General features: G+C 51.3%; 1 protein-coding gene across 7 annotated transcripts in view; it reads right to left on the bottom strand.

Moving 5' to 3' along the window:
- The window catches only part of ZNF516 (zinc finger protein 516), a 113,419-nt gene that overhangs the window by 11,946 nt on the left and 77,883 nt on the right, over nucleotides 1-23,590 (bottom strand). For 4 of the 7 annotated variants that reach the window (XM_061169013.1, XM_061169011.1, XM_061169012.1 and 1 more), the window contains exons 3-6: nucleotides 7,419-8,819; nucleotides 1,880-1,921; nucleotides 1,482-1,586; nucleotides 575-642 (exon numbers count right to left, since the gene is read on the bottom strand). In XM_061169013.1, the coding sequence (XP_061024996.1) occupies nucleotides 575-642; nucleotides 1,482-1,586; nucleotides 1,880-1,921; nucleotides 7,419-8,819 (1,616 nt within the window). The remainder of the gene's footprint in view (nucleotides 1-574; nucleotides 643-1,481; nucleotides 1,587-1,879; nucleotides 1,922-7,418; nucleotides 8,820-23,590) is intronic. The other 3 variants (XM_061169016.1, XM_061169015.1, XM_061169017.1) reach the window with 3 other exon arrangements.

The raw sequence follows: 23,590 nt of genomic DNA, 5'->3' as shown, positions 1-23,590 counted from the left end.
AACACACACTACTATATATAAAATAGACAACTAATGAGAACCTACTGCATAGCACAGGGAACTCCACTCAAAACTCTGTAATGGCCTATATGGGAAAAGAATCTAAACAAAGAGTGGATATATGTATACGTGATACACTCTGCTGTACACCTGAAACTAACACAACAATGTAAATCAACTCTACTCCAATAAAAATTTTTAAAAACACAGTTCTGAAGACAAGAGACAAAGCCTAACTTGTTCTCAAGCTAACCTCCAAGCAAAACATCTTGAGTGGAAAAGTATGACTTTCTGGTGTTTTCTGTCACCACCGGTCTCTACCAATTCCGTCACCCGCAACAAGACCCAACGCAGCTGCATCGACCCCGACCGTGTCGTTCACGGCCTGAGCCGCCTTCAGTGATGATCAGGCACCCACAGACTGTCCCGCAGGAGTGGGCTCCGATCCGCAGCAACGAAAAGCTACGTACACAGCTGGTAAAACACCACGTGGTACCCTTGTGATGACCATCGTGACACCCCTCTTCCCAGCTACCACGTGAAAACCCACACACCCGTGAGTCGGGAGACCTACTTGTTTGGGGGCGTCTGCGGAGGTGGCGTGGGCTTCAGCACCTCGGAGGCCGTTAGACTCAAACAGCACTGTCAGAACAAGGTGTGCGTTAGCAGGAGGACGGACACTAGCTTCCCGACGCCCCGTGACACGTGCCCCTCACAGATTAAGCACTTGCACAAAAACAAAAAAGACCCAGCGCCCAGCCTGTGGCCGGAAAATACCAGTTTACCATGACACTTACTCTAAGAGACTGAGAATGCTGCCTGGGGCCGGTGCCCTTTTTAATTCAGGCTTCGTCGCCAAAGAGACCCATCAGTGACAACATTAATTAGCCAGGCGCGTGCAGAGGGCCCCTCCTTCTGCGTCACTTACCGTTTGGCCCCTGTCACTTTGCATCAGACCCGACCCGGGTACGGATGCATCCTTCACGCTTGGGATGAAGCACCCCCGGCCCCGCCTCGCCCTGGCTGTGTGGTGTTCCCACCACACACACACTGCGTCCCCCTGATTCCATCTCAGGCAAGCTCTTGACAAACAAGGCCGAGGAATTCTGCCACTCAGCACCCACCGGTCCACAGAGGCCAGCTGGTGCCGATGAGGAAAGCAGGCAGCCGGGTGTCATGCCGATGGGGGACTTGGGTTTCAGTGCGTCCTTGTGGCAGCATAACTCATTACCCCGTGCACTTCTGAGGAGTCCACTCTAATTAAAGTGGAGCATTTGCAAAACAGGCTTATCTCAGATTAAACCACACGGCGCTTGGATGCAAAGAAAAAATCATCGCAGGTGCAGGTGCCGGATGGGACAGCCTAGAGTGTAATCCCAGGAGAGAAGGCCTGACCCCTCACCTCACCCGGGAGAAATCTAAATACGTCACCAACTGCGGGAAAGAGAGACTGCCCCCCTCGGGGCCCCCCGGGCAGGTACCTGTGTGAGCCCGCGTGTGGGCCCGGAGGTGGCTGGGCTGGTGGAAGCACTTTCCACACTCCACGCAGACGAAGTCTCCCTGGTGGGCCGGCGTCCGGAGTGTCCCTGGGCGGCGGTGCAGGGGTGGGGGAGGGAGGAAGGGGGCGAGAGGAAAACATCGTCAGTCCCTCTGCTGTGTCCTGATGGCAGGCACCTCCAGGCCCCCGGACAGCCCGCACGCGCAGGACCGCGAGGGAGCACAGAGTAGAGAGGATTAAATTCCACTCCCATGACGCGCCCTCAGGTGTGTGGGACCCGGGCAGCTGGTGGCCCGCATCCGGCCGATGGAGTGATGCGGCCAGACCAAGTGAGGGACCAGGGTGCGCCATCCCCACCTTCCCCCCCTGCCGGCCCCTTACCTGTGTGTCCTGCACATCCCGGGCAGAGCACAGTCGGGACACCTAGGAAGGAGGCCGGTCTTAGAGCGCCGACCTCCTGTTCCCTCCTGACCCTAAAAGATGTCCGGCTTTTGCTAGAAAAGGGACGCAGAAGACGCGTACTTGTCTGTCTGCCTTTTCTGGATGAGGGCATCTCTCTGAAGAAAAGCCTAATTTTTCATGTAACAGTAGCTCTGAAATGACTTTCCTGAGCCTGATCTTCCCATCAGGCTCAATGGTAGCTCAACTCAGTGGGAAAACAAAAATCAAAAATACTAACTAGAAAAAGGTATGTCTATCACAATAAATTTTTATAAACGATGTTCCCTGAGCTGAGTATTTACACACCTAAAGTCTGACATTTGAATGTAAAAGGGGAGTGAAAGGATGACCAAGGGTCTTAGCCACAACAGCTGAAACCAAATCATTCTCTTGTCCTAATTCAGAAGCCACAACACATAAAAATAATATAAAATTGTTTCTACATTACAGGTAATGTTTATGGAGACAATAGCCAAAGAAATGCACGTATTGTAGGGCAGATCTTGGTGGATTTCTCGTTGGACAAGTCATGAATGTGAGTCTCCGAGAAAGAGAAGAATCTGCCCACAAAGTTCTCAGCTTCCTTAGCACCTCCTTCAGGGATGCGAGGAGAATGATAAGACACATTTTAACCCACTCGTGCCCTGTCATTAGTAAAAGATCAGGGTGTCAGGTTCCCGGTAAAACACGGGAAGTGTCACCCGGCCACGCGACCCCAGGAGCCGCGGGCTCATGGGCTGAGACCACCCGCCTCCTCTTTCCTGGAGTTCTGACCAGGCCGTGTCGGGGGAAGGAAAAGCTGAGGAGGGCGTCCCTGGATGACTGACCGATGGGCCCAAGAGGGGGGCCGGGGCTCCTGAGTGCGCCGGACACCCCAGTTCTTCTGATAACAGGCAGCCAGCATGAAGACGGCTTCTATCAACAGCTAATATACTCAGCCGTTCAGGGCGGTCCCTCCCTCCTTTGATTCTGGTCCAGGAAAATCTCAACTTTATCCTCACTTCTGTTCCTCCCTCCTTTTCACTGTGAGCACCATTCAGCTGGGCTCCTAAGACGACCCTCTCTGACAGCAGCTGTGGTTGCCTGGATTGTCCCAAGAATAATGGGGCTGCATCTAAATGTAGGTAGGTCCTAAGGATGCCTCCAGGACACCCACCGATGATGACAACTCCCCCATGTGGTCTTTGCATCTAATGGTCACAACATGCAAAACTAAGCCATTATCATACTTTTTTTTCTAAGTAATTCCCATCCAAACTAGCAGCAGAAAAAGCACAGCCCTTGTATCCACTCACCCATTCTGATTTCCTTGAATTCAGTATGCATCAGCACACATGCACACACACACACGTGCACACAGACACACACACACTGTCTTCCCATGCATTCTATCATATCATTTTCTCCCTACTTTTTAAAGAAAAGACCCTTGCCCTTTACGGTCAATAATATCATGCCCAAGCTACTCCAAAATTCTGAGCTAGTGAGAAAGGTTACAAACTTCATTTGAATTGAAGGCTACCTGGTGAGCAAGCAGCTCTGACACTCTGACCTCAAAAGTAAAGTTGTGTATAGAAAGCGGGCTCAGAAAGGAAAGGAAGAGGCCTGGCGGGTCTTTGGGGGCACCTGCAGACTCTCCTCCAAAGCCCTGCCAACACTCATTCAGCTTCATTATGCTGCGAGAGGTCCTCCCCGCCCCCGCCAGGGGAGGAAGGAAACTGAAGGATCCTGCAAAGATTCTACCGAGATTCACACAAAGGAAGTACAAATCTTCTGTCATCATCCTATTAATATGTCTTGGGCATACAAGATTTTTTTAAAGTTCCAACAAGAAAAACCTTATATATTATCCTATCCAGAATTACCCTGTTCTTTTATTTTCGATTTTTTTAATTCTAAAATCCATATCATCCTCTACTACAGGCTGGACACAAATTCTGGAAACACAGATAGTTTACTATTTTATGACTGTTCTATCAACAAACCACTCACGTTACATTCATACCTGTTTCCAGCCTTGGGATCTACACAGCAGAATGATCACAGGAAATGTAGCTTTTTTTTTTTTATCCTTAAAGGATTAGGCTTCGAGCCCCTAAGGGAAGTGACGATGATCGTTTCCAAGTAACATCTTTTCTCTTTTGGCAGCGTTTCCAGACTATTCATTTCTACACAAACATCATTCGGTCAAAACACAAGTGAGGAAAAAAGCTCTCTGAGAATTCTCTCTCTTAACCTCATAAAACCTTGATGTCTCAGAGGCATCGCCCGAGAGCACCTCCTCTGTCTCAAGACAATACCTCCCTTGAGACTCACAGGATCACACCTCCAACACCACAGGGATCTCGTGTCCACAACAGGTGAGTGCCTCTTCTTTTACAAGATTCCCTTCTGCACGTTTCTGCCTTCCTACCGCAATACGTGTCACCCACGGCCCGCGTGGGGAGGCTGCGATCTTCACTCGCAGACGACACCCCTCGGGGAAACACAGCAAGACTGCATCAGAGGACAGCGTGAGCCCCCAAAGTGCTGACAGACTCGTGGAACAGGACAGTCACAGAGATTATTTGGAATGGAGATGAATTAGCTCAGATTCTAGACTCTAGACTCCTGATGCCAAAGTCAACCACATAGGTACTCGAGAAAAAAATGGGTGCTCAGCACGGAGCAGAAACCAAAACCTTGAGAGTTTAGTTACTGCAAATTCAGTAACATGTCGGGAATGTAATTTTTGGGAGGGAGCTGCACATCGTTCCTAGGCTGCAATAGTAGATGTAGAGTCTCCGTAACAGGAAACATCACTTCTCTGGTTCACCTCTCAAATAGACTTCGCCACACCTGCTGGGTTTCCCTGCAGCTACAACACTTTCAAAGCATCATAAACAAACACTCAAAGGAGAAAGGAACCAGCGAAGGCCCCCCGTAGGCCAAGCAGGGACTGATACCCGTCCGCCGCTGGACCAGGAAAGGGATGCAGGAGAGGCAAAGGACAGGGTTTGAAGACGCGATGGGCCGGGGATGAGAAGAGCTCTGGGCTTGCTCTGAACCACCCCCAAGTCCAGACCAGGAGCCAAACCGAGTCCATGAGGGAGAGAAGGGGCCATCGGGGAGGAGCAATTCTCCCCTGGGGGGGGGGCATTCAAGGTAAACTGAGGCAGGCCGACCAGGATTTACACAGCTGACCTCAGTTCTTCCCTAAACCCAAGAGCTTCGGTTCTCAAACCTCACCTATGAACTCACACATCAAGGCCAAAAAATTTTAAGCACTTCCCCTAAGAAACCCAAACCAGGGTGAGGGAAAACACCATAAATCTGCAGACTTACACCTGACATGAGAAGAGTAAATCATCCAAGAACAGCACACACGCTTTGAGGACGATTTAGCATTTTTCACATTTAATAGATAAATATCTAACCTCTGTTTAAGGGGAGGGGGGTGCCTTAGAACCATTTATTTAAAAAATCTTAAGGAAATGGAAAACATTTCAGGCTACCTGTACTTCAAAGTCTGTCATCTGAAATTCTCTAAACCTTAACTTAAAACTCACTTCTACTTTTTTGGGAAAAAAAGCAACAACAAGGCAGGTCCACACGCAGCACAGAGAGCCTTTAGGAAGTGGGCATGTGGGCCGCTTACTAGGTGCGAACTGTCAGGTTCAGAGCTGTGATCGGGCAGGCCGTGGGTTGTAACAAATGAAGTTCAAGTTGGGTTTACTAAGTGGAAGTTATCCAAACACTGGTGCAGACGCCACTTGCTCTGCAGCCGGGTATAGACTCCGGGAAGCACTGGAGAAGGTGACCAGGAGCACGGCACCCAAGAAACTCACCATCATCTATATCCAAGCGCTCTCTGCTTTAGGGTCCACGAAAACCTATATCTAGAGAACTGAGGTTGGCATGAGATCCAAAAGGCCAACCAATATACGTTTATTCCATCTCAGAGCAAATAACCTGCACAACTGGGAAACACTGCTGAGAACATGGAAAGCTCACTAAACTTAACAACATCCAAAAAGGTGGAAACGCTAAGCTACGTGGTAGCAGCCTTTCCCCACCTACCAAGGGCCGTGCGCCCAGAGCACCTGAAGCACAGGGGAGGGGATGAGAGTCTTAACCAGGACATGCCCTGTGCACCACATCTTATGAAAGCCTCCACCACCTCCGGGCAGCCAGGCCTCCGCTTCATTCTAGAAATTCTCAAGAAGCTCTGTCTCTGAGCCACAGCCCCAGAAACACCCGGGGTAAGGACCCCACTGGCAAAATCTCTAAGCCTGTGGAACGCCTGAGTTTTCTGCTAGTCGAAAAACACCTTCGTTTTTCTCTAAGGGTCAACATGGACCAAAGGCCTCCTCGTCACACCAACGTGGCACCAGCGATGGAGCTGGCCAGGTTCCAAGTCACAGGAGGAGACCAGGAACTGAGAGACGCCCATCCGTCTGCCACCAGGCATCCCACACAGCGGATCGGGTGCCTCTGTGCAAGTGACTCCCCCGATCTGAACTCTGTCCCCCAAAGGTGCTTCTGAGCTCCTGGAATTTGAGGGACTGGATCTCACAATTCATCTGAAATGGTACCCTACTTTAATAAATTACAGATGCTTGATGTACAGTTGTATCCAAAGAAGGGTTAGGACCACCCAGGTAAGGTAACTGAGAGCCAGAGCCCCATAGGGGTTTTTGTCTATTTATTTTTTAATGGAAATACTTAGATTTCCCAGTGTTCTGGATATTAACTGAGAGCTACCTTCAATTTACAATTAAGAACGAGGGCATCAAATCCCATGCAGGCATTCAACGGAGCCTGTGGAAATTTGTTGACAATTCCTAATTATTATCCCTATTAGGTATTAATACCGAGGTACTGGGAGGAAAGGAACATAATGATCTGAGGTATAATTTTTTCCAGAATTTTAAGCATGAGTCAGTTCTCCAAACCTGGTAAGGGACATTCACATTCTGCAAAGGCTCTGCTAACGAATGCTGCAGTACTGATGCACGCTTTTAAAATTATATACGTGTAAAGATAAAACTTAAGTAACCACTTCAAATGCACATCTTGTCTTTGGAGAGGCATGAGACAATGCACATCTACTGATTCTTGTTTAAAATAACCAAACGGAGGGACTTCCCTGGCAGTCTAGTGGTTAGGACTCGGCGCTTTCACTGCAGAGGGCCTGCGTTTGACCCCTGGTCGGGGAACTAAGATCCCACAAGCTGTGGGGTGCGGCCACAAAAATAATAAGAATAAAAATAAGATAAAATGACCAAGTGGAGAAGTGCCACGGAGGCAGCCTCCTCAGTGTGGAGGGGACGTGACTGGGTGTGCTGGGGACGTCACCAGGAGGCCGGGCCCAGCAGCCAGGGCGCTGCGTCGGGGCTCAGACACAGCCAGTGGGCACGCTGTGCCCTTCTAAGGAGGGGCGCCCCCGTGAGGTCCCAGAGCCCCCAGGGCAGGCGGGGAGAGGGCCCGCAGCCCTTACCTCTGTGCTCGAGCGCAGGGCCGTTGCCGCCCCAGCTCTGGTAGAGAGAAGCAAAGTCCTTTGGAATGTACGTCTTAAAGATATTGAGGATGTCCAGGCGTTTCTCGGGGCCCTCGGACGCAGGCTCTTGCTTGATGCTGTGTAGGACGGGCTGGGCCTGCGAGGCCGCAGTCCCTCTGGAGCCGACCTTGGCGGGGGGCTCTCGGGGAGGTAGAGGGGGGCCCCCGTCACCTTTCCCATGCGGCTGACCCTGAGGCTGAGGGCTGAATTTGGCTTTGGGCGGGTCCAGGGCACTGTGCTTATTTGGGGGACCGAGGCCGGCCCCCGCTGGGGGGAAGCCATACTTGTCCCCCTGCCTGCTGTTGGCCGGGGGCTGGGGAGCCGCCCGGGTGATGACGGTGGGCGTCGGTGTGGCACTTCTGCTGAAGCCCCCGCTGCCCGCCGCGGGCCCGGCTCTGGGGCCGGCCTCCTGCTTGGGCTTGGACGGGGGCGGCGGAGCCCCGGGCTGCTCGGGGCCGGGCTTGGTCTGCCGATGCCCGTCGGCGCCGGCCGCCCAGAGCGCGCAGGGCCCGCCGGGGTGGCTCTCCTTGCTCCTGGGCAAGCCGGCGGCTTTCGTGGGCATCCCCAGGGGCGAGGGGCTCCCTTTGGGGCCCGGCGCCCCGCCCGGCACCTGAGTGCGGGTGAACCGGGAGATGGGCAGCGGCTGGCACTCTTTGCCCCCGAGGGCAGGCGGGGGGCCCGTGCGTCCGCTCCGGGTGAGGAAAACCAAGTTGTTTCTGATGCTTTTGTAACCGTTGGGCTGAATCCACTGGGGGGCCACGGAGTGGCAGCTGACCCTGTGCCAGATGCGCTTGTGCATCCACAGCACCTCGGGGTAGTAGGTCTTATGGCTGCAGTAAGGACACGGGTGGACGGCCAGAGCAGCTTGCAGGGAGGAGGCCAGCTCCTTGTGGCTGGGGTCAGCCCGAGTCGACCGCTCACTCAGGTCCAGCGGGATCAGGTCGGGGGCTGGCACCCTCTTCCCTCCCCCGGAATGCTCCGTGTTGTGCAAATCGGACAGCTTCTCTTGCGGGTGGGTGGCCTGGCTCTCAGAGGGGAGCTGCAGATCCGCAGTCTGAGGGGGACGTGAAGGGAGGTCTGCAGTATCCCTGGAGCCGGGGCCTTCTTGCTTGGGGTGAAATGCTGGCATCTTTAAGTCCACAGAAAACCTAGGCTGTTCTGCTCTCTTGGAAGTGTCTCTGCTACTGCTTTCAAGTACGGACACAGAAGCTGCGATCCCCGCGCCGGGCTCCCTGGCAGCTCTTCCCGATGGGTTATTTCCAAGTGTGTGACTTTGATCTCCATTGGAGAGCGCAGTGGAGGCTACTTCTTCAGGAAAGCAGCAGCGGTGTGGCTTTGTCCCTGGAGGATCGAAATGGAAAACGTGACGTTACCATTTCTCTTCAGAACAGAAGACAGAGAAGCACACCCAAACCGCCACGTGCACACGTGGAGGGAAGCGTGTGGGTCTCAGGAACAGTGCGATCCAGGAGCTGGATCAGTAAGCTCTGTTAAGAGCGGATCAAACTTGAGGGCAAAATGGCGCTATTTGGGGTGAGGCTTCTCTTCCAATTAGATGACTCAGTAGACTACAGGGGAAAATAACATAGCTGCCTATCTAGTGACATACAACTACACTGTTACTAGTTAACAGAGGGGGACTAGTTCTATCAAAAACCAGTAAAAAAGACTTAATTCTTTATAACAGCATAAGGCTTTCCGTGACTTTCAAAGAACCCCTCAGCCCGTGGTCACAGAGAGGCAGGGCTGGAAAAGTGTGCTCTACCCCCAGGGATCCTGCAGCTGCCTCAGAAACTACGGGCCGATTCAGGATGGGCCCCCGTGACTGCCTACTAAAGTCCAACATTCAGCTCCAAAACCTGGATACCAACAGTTTCCTTTGGAGGCATGAGAGGGAAGGGGGTGAGTCACACTCTTCATCCCCGCGCCTCCCAGGGGGGAATGCCCGGGAGAAACGGGGCTCCCTGGGTGGGACGCCCACTGCCGCTCCTGTGGGGTCTGCCTGGAGCCTTCTACAGGAGAGCTGGCCGGGCACGGGTTCCCTGCCACGGGGCGGCCTCGCACCCTCCCGGGTGAGTGCCAGCGACATCACCCCAAGTGCAGCCAGGCTTCCTGAGCTTGGGCACCGAGGCTGCAAAGCTTCTCCCAGACCGGACTGCACTGCAAGTGGATTCGACATGATTTAACAAAAAACCCACTTGAAGTCTGCACTGACGACCTTGGGTTTATTTCAGTTAGAAGGTGCACAAACGTTTGTGGATGTCTTAAACCTTTCCGAACTACAGAGCATGGATTCTTTCCATCAGTACGAGCTCGGAGGTGTTTCTTCTCATTACAGGTGTCATAGCGGGGATGGACTAAAATCTTAGGTTTTCTTTTATGAGAAAGCCCAATACTGTTGGTTTTTAAATAAGTTTTTAGAGATTTTAACATTCTCATGGAATGTAGGTATCTGTTTACATAGAATGTTCTTTAAAATTTTTCTATACTCAATGTTTTACTATATTTCTAAAGTTAGTATTTTACTATACTCAAGATTTTGTAATAACCTATAAGGGAAAAGAATCTGAAAATACATATATATACACACACACACACACACACACACACACATATAACTGAATCACTGTGCTGTACACCTGAAACTAACACGATATTGTAAATCAACTATACTTCAATAAAAAACAAAAAAATAAAAATAAAATTTTTCTAAGTATATTTTTGGAGTTAAGACAGTAATCACATCAAATTGGTGAAAAAAGAAAGAAAAAAAAGTGTATTCCAAAGGGATCTTCAGGAAAGCAGGAAAGTGTCCTTCACAGAAGGCATTACCAGAGACCTGAAGGAACACAGTGAACAAATATTCAGTGAACACCTGAATGAACAAATATTCATTTTCAATTAGTAGGTAGTTAGAGAGCCACTTATAAGCAACTTTAAAGGATTACGTCCACATAAGAAATGTTACCAGTATGTAGTGATCGGCAGAATTGGTCAGGAAACAAGACAAAGGAGGAATACGTTTTCTGATCCTATAAGCTCTGAAAAGCTAACATTTAAATAGTTAGATATACCTGCCTGTCATGTGGGTACCTAGCGTTACTCAGAAAGCAAACCAGGTGGCCCTGGAAAGCTCTGATGATAAAAAGGGCATTTAACCTGGAATTAAATGCAGGGGACCGTCTTGGCCTTTGTTTAATTCAGGCTGAGGCTCAGTCTGTCAAATTCACTTTTACACTTTCAAAAAGAGTCAGAACGGCGGCTTGGGGGACCTAGTTTTTCCTGCATTAAAGGCATATGGATTTATGAGAACACACGCCAAAGCCTATTAGTTGAAACAACAGGGCCGCTGTACCTGACACTACACATCTGCAGGTGTTCAGAGCACATCTGTCAGAGCCCCCAAAGGTTATGTGCTCCCACAAAGGATTTCAAACATCACGAGAATCTCCAGTACCTCTGACCAAGACACCAAGTGAAAAATCACAGCAGGCCCTCCATCACAGTAACGGAATTCAGAGACACGGCTCCGAGGATCCCCACACCTCACGGTGGGCCAGCACGCCTGCGTGAGGGTTCCGAAACGCCTTCCTTAGCTCCTCACCTCAGTGCATGGGTCTTAAACTGCACTGAGTAGCAAAGGAAGCAGTTTGTAGCAATGTTAGCGCAGATCAAAACACACTTTTCAATTGCCCAGCTGAGAAAGCAGATTAGATCCATTCTGTGAGCCTTGGTATTCGGGTTTATAAAATAAGTACCGTTTCAAAATATTTTATCTCTGGTTTAGGGGATAAAAAGCAAGAGCACCGTAAAAGCCCATGATTCCCTCTTTTAAGAGGCTTACCACACTGGTCATTTAGGGGACAGAAGGACACATGGACCTGGTGCCTCCTGACGGTCTTGGGCACAAGATGAAATGTGGCTGGACAACAAGGTAGACTGGGAGCTGACCCGACCCCCCCGCCCAGAATCCACAGGGAGGAAGGTCTCCTAAGGACGCTACAGCCTCGGTCCTCCCACAGCCCCACCATCACCAAAAAAAAAAAAAAAAAGACAGAGATTCCAAAGTTTTTAACAGGATGGAACAAAGGCTCAAAACTAACAGAAGAAACAAAGTGCAGGAGTGAAAGGTCTGGCTTAAGGGCTGTGCTGTGAAAAAGAGTCCAGGCTCCTAGGGGACCACAAGCTCAGTGTGAGTCTCCATGGCCCAGGGTTTTATTGATATATCAAGGTAAAGCCACAGCCACAACCAGGGAGGCAAGGGCACCGACAGTGCTCACCTAGCTGGAGGAGCCCAGTCTCGGCTCTGAGCCCCATACTAAGAAGAGCCAAAAGCATATCCAGGACAGGCTCATGGAGGGAGGTCTCTGGAAACCAAGTAATGTGGAGAATGACTGCAGGAACTTGGACTGTGCCACCTAAAACAGAGGGCTGCTGGCTGGACCACCACAAACTTTGACATTCAGTCCCTGTGTCCTGAAGGGAGGGAGGGAGGGCTAGTTCATCCACAGCAGCATTCTGGCTGCCCCCTGGAATCATCTGCAAAGGACGTGAACCATCACTGAAAGAAAGACCCAAGGCCAGTGCCTAGACCAAAAACCAGCCTTTTGGGAAGAAGGGTCTGCACATTTTTTGAAAAAACCTTTGGGTGATTCTAACTGTGGCCACGATCAAGGCACGCTGGGGTCGACAGAGGACAAATAATTGGGAGTCACGGAGAACCGGATTTCAGGAGAGGCCGAGACAGACAAAGAGCTGCCATGGGGCTGGAGGTCAGCTCCCAGCAGGTGCGGGGTGGGGGGGCCGGCCTTCCGGGGTCCACAGGCTGTCTCTCTCTCCCTTCAACTCCAGGGCTGGGAGGATTATGCAGAAGGGACCAACGACCACCAGAAATGAATCGTCGGCTTCACAGGTGCCTCAATGGCCTCACAGCTTTTCTTTCAATTCAGTGGACTCAGATGTGGTGGATTCTGCACAGGTATGTCTGAGTGATGTAAGGGGGAAACACTTCTTTTTTGAGAAAACGCTCTGTCATTGCTTCATGTATAACTTTAAAAGTAGCAAGTTAGCACTTCACTGTGGGAGCGCGTGTGCAGCCATCAAACGTAAACTTGGGATGTGCCACAGGGAACGGTTTCAAGTTTGGGGACTGAAGGCGCTTTTACAAGAAGAGCCTCATTTCTAAACCTCGGTTATCATATATCACCTCATCAGGTCATCTTGGTTTAGTCTGTCCACTTAGCATATGACTGTGGCTCTTTGCCTCTCTTTTTATGTTTATTATTATTTCTTCGCTTCCCACCCTTGGTTAAAACAAAAAACAAAACAGAAACTAATGCAGCACAGAACCCTGCATGCCTTTACCTTACGGTGGGCCTTCCCCTGGCACGAGTGTCCCAACGGACCCTTCAGTAAACCTACAGTCACTGCAGGCAGCTGTGTCCTGGGTATGGAGGGAGGAGCTTTATAGACCGACTTGTCCCCGCCGTCAACTGATTCCTGACCAGTCTTCCCAGTTTCTCACCCCAGTTAGTTACGCTGTGAACTCAGGTGACTCATTCTGATAGGAGCCTAAGCAAATCTCAGAGGATGTTATCAGCTACTAACATCTATGACGGGATCGAGAGGAAGCAAGAGCAATGTGGATCACCAGTCCCGCCTGCCGAGACGCGGCTCTACGTCACCAGGGAGGGTCAACTGCTGGTGGCCAGACTTGGTCCCCGGCGCCCACCGGCCTGGTTCCCCTAGGCGAGCAGGATGTGGTGCCAGATGCCGGCAGCGGTACCCCGGTCATGGCTGACCACACCATCTGGCCAGCATCGCCCAGCCTCGTCTAGGGGTGGCATGGCCCTGATGGGGTCCCCAGGCAGCGAGGGCCTGGCTCGCAGAAGGAACCACGCAGACGTTCGCTGTTGCCCTTAAGGGGAAGGAGGCGTCTTGGTTCCCGCTGGTGAGCTGCCGTCCAGCCGGGAGCACCCAGTGCGGGGCTGGGAGGAGGACTCCCCCTTCCCCAGGAGCCAGAACCCCAGCGGAGCCGTCTACACCCGCTATCACCTCTCTCAACACATTCAGGAGGTAATGCTGCTCTCCCCCGCGTTGCAGGTAAGGAAACTGGGGCAGAGAGCAGCTTCCAGAAGGCCTCGCTGTGGCTGGTGGAGCCCGATCCCTACCCTGGCCGTCCGGCCCTCACCCACCCGCTGCGTCCACGGCTGGGGAGCGTCCGCAGTGATGGAGGTGACCCTATCCAGTAACTGCTGGGGGAAAATCAGATGCTATGGGGGAAACCTAACTTGACTTTTCCAAAAACTTACCCATATTTGGGCTGGGTGCTCGTAAGGTGAAGTACTGAGCCTCACGTGTGCAGCAAGTTTCTAGAACTTTTCATATTGGACCCCAAATGACTTCAGGTCCTGCAATTCTAGAAGACAAACTTTCCATATTGGACCCCAAATGACTTCAGGTCCTGCAATTCTAGAAGACGAACTTTCTCTCCAAAATAGGATGCACAAGCACATGGTAATGCAGGAAAACTCAAAATGGCAGCCAGATAAAGCAGTTCGCAAAGTACTGATCGACCCTGGTCACGCGGGAGAGGGCCGCCTGGCCGCCTCCCAGGGCCCAGAGGTTTCAGAGCCACGGCCTCCCTGCCCCCAGCGCCTCATGCCACCCGGCCACAGGACCAGCGCGTGGCCCCAGGAAGTGTGCAAGCTGCAGAGGAAATAGGAAGAGATGCTCTCTCCTGCGGCCCCCCCTCCTGCCCCAGGAGGTGATCTGGGAACAACCTGAGTATGAGATTCCATCAGCAGCCCCGTCCCTGAATTAAAACCCAGATGTAACATCTGTAGTGATGACCGCAAACGGCAGCTGGCGCTCAAGGCTGAGAGCAGTCTGCATATTCAGATAATTGGTTCTCCCAACCCCAGTGGCTGTGACCATGAGATTGTCTTCATGCCCCTTCCTAGCCGTTCCTCTTCGTTGAGAAGAAAGATCCACCAAACTAATTCCACACACAAGTGTATGAAGGGGGAGTGGGGTTGAGTAGGTTCTCGAGATAGAAAATAGTCTAAACCCAAATTATTCTTGTGATTTGAGCCTTATATGGGACAAACAATAACCCTCTCCCCAAAGATACAATATCCCAAGTACTGTAAGCCTGAAGAATTCTCACAATTAAGAACTCCCGGATTAAAAGCAATTTTGAGATTTCAGAGATTATTTTTAATATTTGTGAGTTCCTAGTAACTTGTATAACAAATATTACCAGTTACTGAAAACTTGCTGTGACACCAAGAACATCCGTTTTTAAATAATGTTTCTCAGAAGACCCTTCTTTTCTAATTTTTTTTACCCTGTCTTAAAAAGGGACAGCTGGGCCCCTTCCCTAGTGGTGCAGTGGTTAAGAATCCGCCTGCCAATGCAGGGGACACAGGTTTGAGCCCTGGTCTGGGAAGATCGCACATGCCGCGGAGCAACTAAGCCTGTGCGCCACAACTACTGAGCCTGCGCTCTAGAGCCCACAAGCCACAACTACTGAGCCCACGTGCCACAGCTACTGAAGCCCGCGCTCTGCAACAAGAGAAGCCACCGCAGTGAGAAGCCCGCGCACCACGATGAAGAGTAGCCCCCGCTCGCTGCAACTGGAGAAAGCCCATGAGCAGCAACGAAGACCCAAGGCAGCCAAAAATAAAAAATTTTAAAAATTTAAAAATTAAAGAAAAGGGAAAGCTGGTAACAAAAATAGATACAGGGCAGAATAAAAGGCATGATGTTTTGAGAGAAATGAGAGCCATTATGCATCCAGATTTAGCTGAAACTTGAGAGTTAACTGAGACAATTAAAACGCAAGAAATTAACAAAGAGAAAACTGCATAGGTGTCTGGGGGTGGAAAGAGTCCCTGGAAAGATATTTCAGATAAAAGAATCTCAGAAACACTGAATCTTATTGAAATGTGATAAAGAGGATTATTATTATCATAGGATGTCTTGGATACAATGTAGAAATGACTTAAGAAAATGTTTTAGCTGCAATATCGATGGGGCTTTTCGATTAACAAACACGGTTTAATAAGCTTTCTGTGCAAGTGAAGCAAAGGAAACGCTGAGAAACACTGCCCCGGGCTGGTTCAATCTGGAAGTTCTCCTTCTGGGAAAATAAAGGAAAATAACCAAGGGGCAAAGACACGCTTATTATTGGTCGTATACAGAGGGGTATCCAGAAAAGCACGTGACCAAGTGACCTACTTGCGAGGCTGCTTTAAGGAGGGGTTACAGCAAACAAGGAAATCACCAGGGCTTCCAGGCCCAGGAACAACACCAGCACCAAAGTGAAAGTCCCAGCTCTGCCCCACTTCACCCTTTGTGAAAGGACAGGCTTTGTTTCCATAGAGAATAATACAGAAACTGCTTCTAATGGCCCAGTATCCATCAAGGACTATTCAGCTCTATGGTCAGAAAGTCTCTTTAAAAGAAGTGTTTCAAAGCTCTCTCACTCATTACACATACAATGTGAACTATAATAATTAATAATAATAATAATAACAATAAAGTCTCAGTAAGGAAACCAGATAGACCTAGAACAATGAGTGACAACTGAATAATCATGTTTTAAAATTTTTATAAATGAACCAATATTTTATTCCCTAAATCGTTCCTGCTTGTTTTTCTGTCTGTCTGCATACAGTACAGGAGTTTTCATTTTAAGTAATTAATCTATTCACATAAATAACTCACAAAACTGTAATTTATTTGCGTTAATGGAAAAATATGTAAATATCTTAGCACTTTGGAAGCCGGATTTTGATTTCTGAAGAAAAACAGTTACAGATTAAATACAGGACTTCTGACTAAACAGTGTAACCACCGTTCCACAAGGACACTTAAAGCCTGAAATCTGGGAAATAATGTTTTCCAGAACATTCCTATTCAGAGAGTACAAAACCAACATTTTAAAGGTTAATCAAATACCTCGCGTTTCCACCCAAGCTTCCAGTAACTAGAGGGAAGTCCGTCCTGCCATAAAACATAATCACATTCTAGAAATCTAGAACTTACTAACTGCTTCCTCACTGACGCAACCATAAAAATGCGTCACTCGGGTCATTTGTGTGTGTGTTTTTTAAAATCGAATCCATACTGAAGTGAACAGACTTCAAGTCTATTTTCATGGCTGCTGTCCATTTTATACACCCTCCTTCACCCCCCCAAATCCTAACAGAAAGTATAAACTCGTCCACGTGACAAAATTCAAATGTAAAAATGAAAAGAAACCATTAAACAAAACTTTACAAACCACGCTCTGAAGAGTAATGAACATTTCCACTTTACAAAGGCAAAGAGAAAGTAAATCGAATGTTTTAAAGAAGTATGTTGAAGCCGAAGTAATTGTTGAAAGAAGGTATTTATATGGCTTTTAGATTTTAAAATGTCATTAAAAAGGTGCAGTAAGGAACAGCCCAGGGAAGCTTAGCACATGATGCTTCTTTTGGGTCCGTCATCCTCCAGCCCTGCTGCTTCCTAACGGGCAGGACGGGTACACCAGCTCCTAAACCGCCACAAAGAACGCACGTCCCTTAAACCGCCTTCGTTTCTTCTTCCACAGGCTGCGTTTTAAGAGACCAAGCTCCGAGCAAGACTTCGGCAGAGAAGTCACCCTGTAAATCTCCAACATAAAAACAACTACAACAGACACAAACTAGCGTTCACGTGGTTGAAAAGTTTGCTGCTTAATTATCCCGAGATACAAAACCAGAGTTCTGTGTATTTACAAACAAATTATAATGACCCTTTTTAAAGAAACTGGGACTCTTTATCAGGACAATCTTTCAGATGTAAAACCAAGCACGTGCTGACCTGCAGAACAAAGGCCACTCTGGGGCACACTGCTGGCCGGGCTGTCCCTGGAGCCGCGGCTTCCGGCGCCGTGTGCGGACCTCACCACTAGATGGCGCCCGCTCCCAACGCGAGACCCCCGCTGCCGGTGCCCGTGCTCCGCGTGGCGTCCCGGGTTTCAGAAACGGACCGAGGAGGCATATGACTTTTAACAACAGGTACGTGTCAGCCAAAGAGGTACACCGACAACTTGCTTTACGTGTGCGTCAGTACAGTTGTGCATATTTCCTCTGAAAGGGCTTCGCCAGTACCGAATGTATCTGAAATGGGTAAGAGTAGTTCATCAAAAGCTCTTGAAGTGCCTTACATTTTTATGTGTCTGTTCATCAGCATTTTCAGAGGTTAAAATGTGGAGAGCTGTAAACTAGTGATATACTTGGATGACCTGGCTAACTCAGGTGAAATGATCTGTCTATGCCATTAGACCGTGAGGGTTAGATTACAGGCAGCACCTACAAAAGTCCAATTTTTGGACAGAAACACACAGAAACCGGGGTGCTTCAAAGCGGAATGGGCCCAAGACAGGCACGACATGGCCTGATGTCCTTCCACACAGAACTTTGTCTACATGAAAACCAAACTTCTTTTCATTCGTGGGGCACTGTCATATGTGCCTTCAGATTGCGGGTGGGCAAAATGTTCTGGGGACACAATTTCTGAGCACTTGGCATCTACATGCCCGCAAAGTTAAACCTTTATTATTTCACGAAGCTGACCGTATACAATAAGCATCCCATCTTGCCTAGTCCAGCATCCCTCCTCCTAGGGCGCCAGGTGATGTGTAACAAGGATGGTCCTGACCTCACACGGCGTTAACTGTGAACTAGGAAGCCGTGAGCCTGGGAAGGAACCACGGAGAATGTTAACTAAGCAGCAGCAGCTTGTTTGCCTCGTCATCTCATCCCCACCAGAAGCTGATTCTCTAGCCTTTTATGGTTATAAATGTATAAGTGAGTATAAAATACAGAGATTTTCTGTATTGCTCACATAAAGAGTTCAAACTATTTTATAAATATCATATCTCAGATGTTTCACTCCCCCAGAGACACTTAGGGGCAAGAATTATTTTATATTTTACTTAATAATTTAAGCAAATATTCCCAAATCACATCACTAAACTGTTTCTGGACTCTTCGGCAGGCTGCCCAGGCCTGCTGTACAAGGGGTTGTAGTTATACTGTTTTCCATTAAAATGCAAAAACAAAGCATACGTTTCTTCTTCATGAACTTCATTCTTTGGTTTTCACTTTCTCCCTTTTTTTTTAATAAAGAGGAAATAGCTGTATTCCTCTTTCTTGCATATCTTTGGTTTTTCTCCTGATAGCTCACCTTCAATTTATCCAGTTTTTTAAAAGTCTAGACAAAGAATTACAACCCCGATGGAGCAATGCCACACAGAAAAATCGCAGGAAAGCCCCAATTACTAACGTTTATTTTTTCAATCCTTTAGTCATATTTCTATTTTGAGAAGCAGTTGCAATATCGTATTTCTGTGACTGTTTTCCAGGAGCTCGTTGGCTAAGTGGGAGCTGTGAATCTATGAATTAAAAATGTTTACAGCTAAGTAGAGGGTTTTCCGTCAAATTCTATCAGCTGAACTCAAAAGGGAAGGCCCTCCACCCAGTCCCTCTGCTTCCATGGGCTTGGCATCCCATCCGAGGCCGTCTAAGGGGACCTGCAGCTGTGGGATCCCGCCCGCCCAGCCCGAAGTAACTCGCCCACCCGCGTGGAGAGATATGGGGGGAGGGGAGGGGGGGGCGGGGCGGGAATCAGCAAACACACTGGTCACCACTGTCATTCAGCCCACGACAGGCCCTGCTGCACTCAGGCGTGCTCAGCATTCTCTGTGCACCGGCTGAGTGTGGGCAGCTCCTTGACAGTGATGTGTGCACGTGCATGTGTGCACGTGTGCCTGTGCGTGTGTGCACGCGTGGGAGGGGGCGGTGGCCACCCCAGGGGGTGGGGACGGCTCTCGGAGGACATACTCTGAGGACACAAGTCACGTCTCAGCCCCGTGTCTTCCACTCGCTAAAGGTGCCATCTTGGTCAATACTAATTAACTTGTTCGCTCTTTGTATAAAACCCAGGCGTGACTGCGATGCTTCTCGCTGGACTCAGTAGTGAGCTGAGCACACACGTGGCCTCACGAGAGCTCCCCCAGCGAGAGGGCTGCTGCTAATCAAACCGCCAGCGAACAAGCGGACTCGCGGTGACGAAGGCAGCGGCCCGGCCACGCGCCAGGGTCCGGAAGGTTCCCCCACGTCCTCTGCTCTGCCCGCCCTACCATGCCTGTGATCTGCGTTCTCCCTCCGCACCCACCTCCCGAGGCCCCTTGGGGACAGGGACCCGGATCCTCCCCAGAACACTGAGTTTGGCCTGGACAACAGCAGGACGTAAGATGGGAAGTGATCTCAAAAGTCACCACTGGTCTGAACGTCTAGATTCTGTGACCTAAACCCAACTTTTTAAAAACGGCAGCCACTGACGCTCTCTCTTCTCTCTGACCTAAAAAACACCCTCACCAGGCTGCTGGGGTTCTAGCCCCCTTAATCTATAGCCTCCACGTCTCTCCACATGCCGGCAGCTTACAGTTTTATACAGGACTGAAAAGATGTACTGATCCTGGCGGTAGAGCTGAAGCCATAATAAAGCACATTCAAAGATGCAGCGTGTTCATGAACGTGATCTATCGGCAGAGCTGCCAAGTCATCCCGGGGCTACACTGGGAACCACCAGGCCCAGCCGGCACACCCTCTCCTGTCTGTGTCCGTCCGTCCTGATCCTTCCCTCCTCACAGGCACAAAGGGGACTCACGTGCAGGCAGTCACGTGGCCACACACACTCACAGTCACGTGTGTGCAGATGCACGCACAGCCACAGGCATGTACGCAGTGCACACACAGGCTCACACGCACACGCGGTTTCCCACAAGGGAACGGCAGTGTGTCTGGGCTGGAGGACCGCCGGCGGCAGCTACTATCCAACCAGATAATTGCCCACGTGACCCCGAGTCCTGAGAACTCGCTCCCTTTCCCACAGCCAGACAATTACAAAGTCCAGAATTCAAAACCCAATGAATACACCATTCTTTAAAAGGAGAAAATGTGTGTGTGTGCGTTGGGGCTATTTTTAAAAGCTGAGCGCATCAATCCATACCCTGAAAACCTTCAAGTGTCCAAGCTCAGCACCACCACAAGCCACACAAGCAAGAACCCAGGGTCCCCGCTTCTTTCTTCCACTCAGACTTCGATCAACTTCTCGATTTCTAGAAAACACATTCACCAAACCTAAGACACGTAACTGCAAAACACGAAATGGCTATTATCTTTAGGAACTGGGAAAAAATTACACAGCCACTCGCCCTGGTCGCTGTGTCTTCAGAACCACAGCTCCATGGCGACACATCCACACGGGTCACCTCGGGTCCCTGCGTACCAGTCAAGGCTACCGCTCGGCCTGTGTGCCACGAGTTCCCTGGACGCACCCGGGGCACCAGCCCTGGGGCCGAAATCGCCCCATTTCCGCTCTGTGGGGGCAGGTGGCCAGGGCGAGGACCTCGGCTTTCCACTCCTGCCCAGCAGCTTCTGCAAAGCACCCAGCAGGCATGGACCGACTTCTGGGCCTGAGCTAGACGGCAACACAGCTCAGCAAACGCCATGAGCAAAGCAGGGACCGCGGAGGCCAACCGCTTCTTCTGCCTCGCTGCCAGCTGGGCACGGGGGATGCTCCATGTACGGCCTCACCGCCGCTCCAGGGGACCCTCGGTCACCGTCCCTACTACCCCCTCAAGCCCCGGTGACCCCGTGATCACCCCCGTGTGCATGTGCACATGCATGTGTGTGCCCCTGGGTACATGCATGTGCACCGTGGTCCCCAGGAGACCACAGAATCTGTTAAGCCATAGGAGACGGTGCATCCACCCTCATGGTCCCCAGCAGCGAACTCTGCGGTACACACCTGCCCCTTGCTCCTCGCAAATCTTCCAAGGCCACAGCTCAGGCGGGAACAGGGTCAGCGGATATGAACTTTCCTTGGAAGCGCCTGGTGAAACGGCTTCCCGGCGCCAGGGCAATGGCGCAACCCATCAGGCAACAGGGGACACAGTCGCCCACAGGGGCAGGGTCTGCAAAGGCACCACGATCAAAGGCAGCCCCGCGCGGCCCCTCACGCTGGACCCCCCTCGGACGCTCACACAACGTCCAACCGATCAGCAGCCCAGAGGCTGCAACGCGCCCCCAGCGCCCAGGACACGAAGCGATGCGGCCAGCGTCACACACAGGGGCTGAGAGGCCCCGGCCACATGTGGAGCCGCTGCAGCCCTGTCTGCAGGGCAGGAAACCCAGGAAAGGCTCAGAGGTACGACACGGATGGGTCTGGAGATGAGGAGGGGCGGGACGCCGCCGGACGGGCAGGAGACGTCGTGGGGGGGTGACGAGGACAGCCTCTCGTCCCCTTTGCCTTCCGGACGCTCAAGGCTGTTGTGTCCTCCGAGTGGCTCTGCTCACGGTTAATTTAAAAACCACAATGAAGCGTCCACCCATTACGGACAACCCCAGTCATGAATCCTTCCATATTTTTACATATTGGTCTGTGAGTCTGTGACTCACCCACACGGCACACGAGAAACACGTGTCGCTTTATCTGCAGAGCCTTATTACTGGGTTCACGGAGGAAAAGGCCTGTCGCGTCCCTGGGGTCGAAAGGCCGTTCCCCGTGGCTTGGAATCCCACCTGCAGTCCCCTGGGGCGGCGGGCACGCGGCGAGCCTGGTACTGCACCAGGCCAGGGATCTGCTGACCGCCAGGGGTCCATCAGGATGACCGGCTTCCACGCCAGCCAGCCGGCACAGCGCCACGCCACGCCCTGCCACGGAACGTCCACAGGAGAGGCGTGCTGACATCAGCGGAGCAGGCCACGGAACAGCAGCGTCCTCAGGGGCAGCACGGCCTCTGGGACCTCTAAGCCAGCCTCTCCTTCAGGGCCCACATCCCTGGCCGCCACATCCCCATCTCGGTCATCGTGAGGAAGCATCCCTGCCCGTGGACACCGGACTCCTTCGCCACTGGGTACCGCCTGCCTGCTTCTGCACCTGAGGCCTTACTGTTAATCTAATTCTTCTTCTTAAAACAAACAGCAGAGCCTGTGAAAGCAGCTTTCACGTCTCGCCAAGGCCTTCCCTTTCCAGGCTAACCCTTCACGGTTTTGCTGACCTGTCGGCATGGGTGAGGATTTCTGGGCTTCTGCTGAAACTTTTTCGTCGACCCAAGAGATGTACAGATGCCCAGGTGTCAGGAACACCCCCTTTTTCACCATCAGCGGCGGGTCCCACCCGAATCCACGGACGATCCTGAAACAGACAGGGTGTCTCTTTCTCAGAGTCAGAGTCGCGGAGCTCTAAGTGTGCAGGTGAGACTGCAGCCCGGCCGCCTCCCTGCCCCGACCTGGCCCCTGCCTGGGCAGCCTCGGACACCCAAGCCTGGGAGGGTCCCCCCGCAGTGAGACCCACCTGTCGGAACCCAGGCTCTCCTGGTTCCAAGCAAGGGTGCACAGGTGTGAACTCGGAGCTGCACTCCCCCCTCTATCAAATGGGCTGACACCTCCGTTGTGAGGGGCTGAGCCCCGAATCAACAGGACACGAGCCCCTGACGGCCGTCCCCTCACAGGGCAGCGGACACCAGCCGAGCCACCTGTCTACCGTGCCATCCCAGACAACACCTCCATCCCCCCGAACTCTTTGAGCCTTTTTATAGTAAAATAAATCAGAGATTCTGAAAATACACAAAACCAGTTCACGGTTCAATAAGTTACTCTAAGGCGATCGCTCTCATAACCACACCCAGGTCAAGAAACAGGCACTGCCACCCCCCAAAGCCCCAACCGTGCCCCCTGCACACACGCACGGAGCCTCCGCCCCGGGCTCTGCGGCGCTCGCTCCCGCGCTACCACGTGCCTCTGCAGGTCAGGCCCGCGCCACCGGGAACCGGCCTGGCCACACCTGTTCTTACGGATGTGTCTTTCCAGGCCCTCTGGCCCCCAGCTGTCCCCACCCCGCCCTCCTCCTACCCCGTTTCTACCAGAACACCCCGACCTGCGGGCGGTCAGCGCGCTCTCCCATCCTCGGCGTTGGTGCCACGTTGGCCTGGTCACCTTTCCCACGAATTCACGGGGTGACGAGGACGGAGGAGTGTCACCAGAACTGAGACGAGGCCTCATGTTCCGGGGGGC

The sequence above is a fragment of the Eubalaena glacialis genome, chromosome 15 (assembly GCF_028564815.1).
Source record: "Eubalaena glacialis isolate mEubGla1 chromosome 15, mEubGla1.1.hap2.+ XY, whole genome shotgun sequence".
NCBI lineage: Eukaryota > Metazoa > Chordata > Mammalia > Artiodactyla > Balaenidae > Eubalaena > Eubalaena glacialis.
This window is presented reverse-complemented; position numbering and strand designations above follow the sequence as displayed.